A 6000-nucleotide genomic window follows, 5' to 3' on the forward strand; every position below is an offset into this window, starting at 1 on the left:
TTTTCGACAGCCCTGTCTTAGCTGTCTGAGTCTGTCTGAAAACCAGGGGGCCGAAGAACTTTTCCTCGCTGAGTAATGCTTCTTGGGAGGGGCCAGAATATCCATTATTCCTAAAAGAGTGCGCGGGAACTCCAGAGCAGCTGAATTAGCGTCCGGCGGATCAGCAAGCTCCAGCTTTTTCAGGAAGGGGGCGAGTACTTCTTTATTAACCGAATTAAGATTCCTTCTCAGCTCCTACTTCATTGGACCAGATGAAGGAAGTACTGCTACCTGAGGATACAGGTCCAGCGGCACGGCAAAGTGGTCAGACCATGCTAGTGGGACAGGAAGTCCCACCTTTAGCCTTGGGTTTTTAGAGAAAACCCCATTGAGGGTGTGTCCTGCCAGATGGGTAGGGCCTTCCACCAACTGGGCCAGACCGCAGCAGCCCAGAGTTTCCAGGAAAACCTGGGTATCCCTACATGCCACATTTTCCAAATTAAAATTAAAATCACCAAGGAGAGTGATATTAGGTCTCTCAAGGAATGGCTCTATCAGTTTAATAACATCCTGACTAAACGAATGTCTGGGCCCTGGTTGCCTATAAAACAGGAGGCCAGAGAAAGAATCTGAAAGGCGAGAATTAATAGAGAAGTAGAAGTCCTGATAGGGATCAGAGGGAGTGGAGAGGGACTGGGTACGACAGATAAGAGAATCCTTGTACAGGATTCCCAGTCCTCCTCCTCGGCAGCCTATTCTGTCCATCCTGGACAGCGCGTAGCCGGTAGGAATTGCATCAACCAGGTCGGATCCCGAGGCGTCTGTAACCCCAGTTTCTGTAACAAACACCCAGGTCGGATTGCTGGCTGAGACAAAGTCTCTAAAAGCAATAATATTTTTTACTAATGATCTGGCATTAATAAGAAACCCTTTTTCAATTTTCGGGTTAGAGGCAAACTTAGATACAGTAAGATCGGTCCAGGACTTCAGTTCCGGCCCCTTTTTAAAATCACAGCTTGGGCACCCACCATATTTTCTTTAAAAGAGGGCCTCAGTGTCATAAGTATGGTGACAGATCTTAGTTGTAGGTCTGAGTTCTAGCAGGACCTTTCTAGTATAACAAATCCTTACTTGGGTGAAGGGGACCGATGAGCCTGCCACCATGGCGCGATCATGGCACGGACGGGCGCAGCAGGGCTTGCCTTTGGCGCACCTTCGGCGCGCCAGCGGCGCACCCGCTGCGCACGTCCGCTGCACGCATCAGCTGCATGCATCTGCTGCACGCATCCGCTGCGCTCAAAGTGTGTCATGCGCATTAAATAGGGAAAGCGCTGGAACGCTAACGCAACTTGTGACCTTCGCCCCCCAATCAGGAAGTGACCTGAGATCTGTGCCGGCGCCCTCCACAACAAGGGGGAAAACCCGTGGTGGACCGGGGCGCTGGCAGAAGAGGCTACCAAAAGACCAACTTAAGGTGAGCAAGCAAAAGACACGTACAGAATACAAGTAGTAAAATTAAACATTAAAAGTATTTTTAAAAGCACATCGCAATTTTATATGGCAGAAACGTGCCACAAACAAATGCGTCTATGCATAGTAGTGAGCTGCAGAACTGAAAACAAATACCTGTGCTACTTTTTCAGTTTCCGGCCTGCAACTCCCCTCATGAGGCTCTACAATGGTTGCCATTCACTCATACATTGTTTATGCCACCCTGTCCCTTACAATTTAAATAAATGGAACTCATTTTAACTCTGCCCTGGGCTATAGAAATAAATGTCCCAATTGAAACCCTGTTCCTGCCATTGTAATCTTACATGCCCTCCACTGCGATATCACTGGTGTAGCTTGTGCCTCCAGAGCGAAGAAGACCTTGCTCATCCCAGTATATGCGCCCCAAGTCGCACGTCGTAGTCAAGAAAAAAAGTTTGGGAGACAGATATTGCACCCATTATTACGACTGCCAGTGTTAATACACAAGGTAACAGAAGGTATTAGTTGGTAGTAGTTAGTGCTGTAGGCACACTAGTAGCATTTAAAGACCGTGGGCACACCTGGTGCAGTTACCAGTAAATCAAATATGCCAGTCATAAATAACCAATCATAATTACAATTACAATTGACACCAGAGAGCATATGCACCCCAGCTCGTCATGAAACAATGCAAATTGCAATTTCCAGCACAGGAGGGAAATTGCCTTAGCAGCCATGGAGTTAACACTGATCAGCAAAGGTAAAGTGCCCAGAGTCCTAAAGCAAACAAAAAAAGGTCAGAAAAAATAGGAGGAAGAAGACAACAACTTTTGGGATAACCCTGCATAAAGGGCCAAATCCACCATAACTGCGAATATTTGTATATGTCTTGTTATACTACATACTCTAATATTGCACTGCAATAAAAGATATATATAGTATCTTATGGAGAAAGGTGCATGAGGGTCAGGTGCCATTGACCCAGTCGGTAGTTAAGACTTCATATGACCTAAATCCACCTGTGATTTTTTCTCAAATTCAAGAGTCAAATGTGGTCTTCTATAAGCATATTGCAATGATGGGATGTAAGAAATTGGATTACTGTTTGGGCGGTAGATTGAAATCCAGGTCAAGCAGCAACCACAATAGTCTGTAAGGGTGAAGTCACAAGCAAACTCTAAATTAGCTTGTGCTCAACCCTCTGGTACCTTGGCAAAGAGCAGTCAGGCTTTTTATCGATGGAATGTGTAAAGTCTTTATGCAGTCATTCACACAGCCGTAAAGTGAAACACAACGCAAGAAAAGTCCCACACGAATTTCGAACAATCATTGGCAAAGCAAATATGTTTCCCCTATGTGAAATCTATTTGCTTTGTCAATGTTTTTTCATATGTTGTACAGCAGCCCGAGATTTTTTAGGCAAATCCTAAAACATAGAATAACATTTAGTGTATAATTAAAGACCAAACAACTAAAATCCAATCAGTAGAACCGGAGATATGCAATTTTTAAGATTTAAGTGAATATAGTGCCAAAAAGATCTAAGCGCCAACTGTGGTTATCTGATTGTGCCAGACTAGGACAAAGTCAAAAGTTTAAGCCCTCTGTACAAAGACCCATAAATCCTGGTTGCGGAGCGTTGCATGGTCCCATGTTGAGAATGTGTCATGAAGTCAAGGCGATGGGATGTCCTGGTGAGGAGATGTATCTCTCAGTGACTGTTCCAAGAAGCTGCAATGCTGTGATTCGAGGTCCTGCATCATCATCGAGGGAGCCATAGACAAGGGGGTTGCAATGCAAAATCCTGCATCGAAGATGTGTCACACATCGGCTGGTTTCAAATGCGCTGTGGGGATTGTGATGTGGAGTTCTGCTTTGTCATCAAGACTACTGTCCATGAAGAGCGTGCAATGTGAAGACCTGCATTGAGGATGCTTTGCACAGTGGGGATTCTGATGAAGCTGTGGGCTGTGATGTAAAGTCCTGAATCGAAGTTGCACAGTAGTGAGCAGTGGTGAGTTTTTGGAGGCTATGCGTCATGCATTGGCTTCAATGCAGATTTTCTGAGCAGCGATGCATCACGCTGAGTCATTTCAGCTGGGCCCATAGTGAGCCTGGAAGAGCACCTTTAGGCTCACTTCCAAGGGCCAACGACGAAGGTGGAACCACTTAGGAGGGCGGGGCTAACAGCTAACAGAGTCCAGGTGCCTGGTTTTAAGATGGAGGAAGCCTGTTGTGTCCCTGAGGCTTCTAATCAGGAGGCCAGCCAACTATCTCTTTGAATCTCTCTGTTGATCCCGGTTCAAGGTGTAGGCCCAGTTTGTCCCACTCAAGTAGCAGGACAGCACAGCAGGGCAGCTGAGTGGCAGTACTTCTTGCAGCAAAGCAGCACAGCAGTCCTCCTTTTGAGTCTTCCACAGGTCCAGAAGTATGCTAAAGAGTTGGATCTAAGGGTCCATTATTTACACCTGGTGTCCACTTTGAAGTAGAGGAAGGTTCTGGAGGTGTCCACTCCCCTGTTGTGTCAGTCATTCTCTTCCTCCCTCCCGTGGTTTCAGCTTGTCTGGGGGCACAAAAGACTTGTGTCAAACCCTATGTGAGTGTGTTTAGGCAGAGCCTTTCCTATGTGCAAGTGTGGTAGGTGACAGCTCCTCCCCCTCTTTAAATCCGAATGGCCCATCGTGACAAAATACTTCTTCCGTTTGTCTCACTGCCTGGGAGCAATACCTAAGGACGAACTGCCAGCTACACCTGTCATGTGACCCAGGAACAGGCTGCAGTCACCAAATGGTTAAGGTGAGAAAATGGCAACAATTTAAATGAGGCATTTTCAGAATTATGACTTAAAATCCAACTTTACTATTAAAAAGGGGTTTTAATTACATTACAGATCTTTAGACACCAAACTCGGATTGTCATCCTGATCCCAATTAAAAGTTATCATTTAATAAGTGTAATAAGGAAACCCAATGTTATTGTATGGGAGAGGTATGTATTGCAATGGCGAAAAACACATTTAAGTATTGTTCTCTACCAGGACACATAAAACTTAAAAGTGCGTCTCCAACTTTTTAAAAACGCTGCTCCTTGCCCTATGGGCTGTTCAGAGCCGACCCTAGGGGTGACTTATATGTGTTAAAAAGGAAAGTTTGGAACTGTCAAATCTTTTGGAGGCCAATTCACAAAGGCATTTCAGAATGAGTATAGAGTGCTACAAGAGTACTACTTTACATTCTCCCAAATGGCCTTGGAAAGAGGCCCTTTAGATCAAGTCATCCTCCAGGAACAATTTTATCTCTGGTTGGCCTTTTATTTTGGTTCCTCAACATAAACTTTCTTCCATATTCTTACATTTACTATACCACTTGTACATAGGGAGTCATATAACCAAAAGCAGCCTTGAACTGTGGAGATTCTTCAAAGGAACAGTGCTAGATGTGCAGGACACCACAGAATAGTATGGATTTGGGTGGTTTTGAACCGGGTTACTAATGGGACAGGGACATACATGTTGAATGCCAGACACTGAAAAGGTATGAATGTCAGACACTGGTGGGTGAAATATCCACACAGGAGATCTACAGATATTAAAATACTGAAGGCTTCAGTTTGTTATAGTACATCAAATGTTTAGAATAAATCATTTGTATTCTGTTTTTGTTTTTTTGTTTATTGCAGGCCAGACAGTGCGGCAACCTTCTGTGATACTACTCACAAGCGACAAGGACCCTTCTGCACCTATATTGTACATCCTGTGTGTCGTCAGCCACTTCTATCCAGGTGTCTTGGAAGTGACTTGGAAGATCAATGGCAGCGTAACCACGAGTGAAGCCACCGTGGTACCAGTCTTGGATGGGGATGGTTCCTACAGCCTAATCAGCCTTCTTGAACTGCCCAACCACATTTGGAAACACTCCCCGTCCATCACCTGCGAAGTGCGGCATGACTCCTCCCACTCAGTTATCTCTAAACCTCTACAAGAATGCGGTGAGGTTTAAGAGGGACGCTAATGAGTGCATGTATGTGAACACTTGGTTTCTGGAGTGCTTTGAACTTTGATCATTTAGGCATAATGTCAATAATGATTCACACTAGTGTTTGCACTGATTCTTCAAATAGGTATGAGTGTGAAGTGAATGTGTCTTCCTCTGTATATGTCCCCCGCATTAAGCTAGCCCGGATGGGTGGTCGCTCCTTCCGTTATCTTGCGGCCAAGCTTTGGAATGCCTTACCTCCCCCGATCCGTGGCCTGAACGATCTTCTATCTTTTAGAAAGGTATTGAAAACCCACCTCTTCTGCTAAGCTGGTATTGTTATGTTCATTGCAAGTTCCATCTGCAGCTACACCTTTTGTCTTTAAAGCGCCGGGACGCCCCTTTGCTGGGGCAGCCGAGCGCTATATAAGCTCTTTTAACATAACATAACATAACATAACATAACGTAACATAACATAACTATATTTGTTGCTCTAATTAAAAGAGCTATAGCACAGGCTCCTCCTGGGTAGATGCAGCAGCATCAGCAACTGATGAAACACTTAAAACCATC

At 45.0% G+C, this 6000-nt stretch overlaps 1 protein-coding gene across 1 annotated transcript in view; it reads left to right on the forward strand.

Moving 5' to 3' along the window:
* The window catches only part of LOC147684475 (immunoglobulin lambda-1 light chain-like), a 28649-nt gene extending 22854 nt beyond the window's left edge, over positions 1–5795 (forward strand). Inside the window, exon 4 of the mRNA XM_086942352.1 lies at positions 5131–5795. Within this exon, the coding sequence (XP_086798478.1) occupies positions 5131–5450 (320 nt within the window). The 3' untranslated portion in view covers positions 5451–5795. The remainder of the gene's footprint in view (positions 1–5130) is intronic.
* The last annotated feature ends 205 nt before the right edge of the window (positions 5796–6000 follow it).

The sequence above is a fragment of the Lissotriton vulgaris genome, chromosome 10 (assembly GCF_964263255.1).
Source record: "Lissotriton vulgaris chromosome 10, aLisVul1.2, whole genome shotgun sequence".
Lineage (NCBI taxonomy): Eukaryota > Metazoa > Chordata > Amphibia > Caudata > Salamandridae > Lissotriton > Lissotriton vulgaris.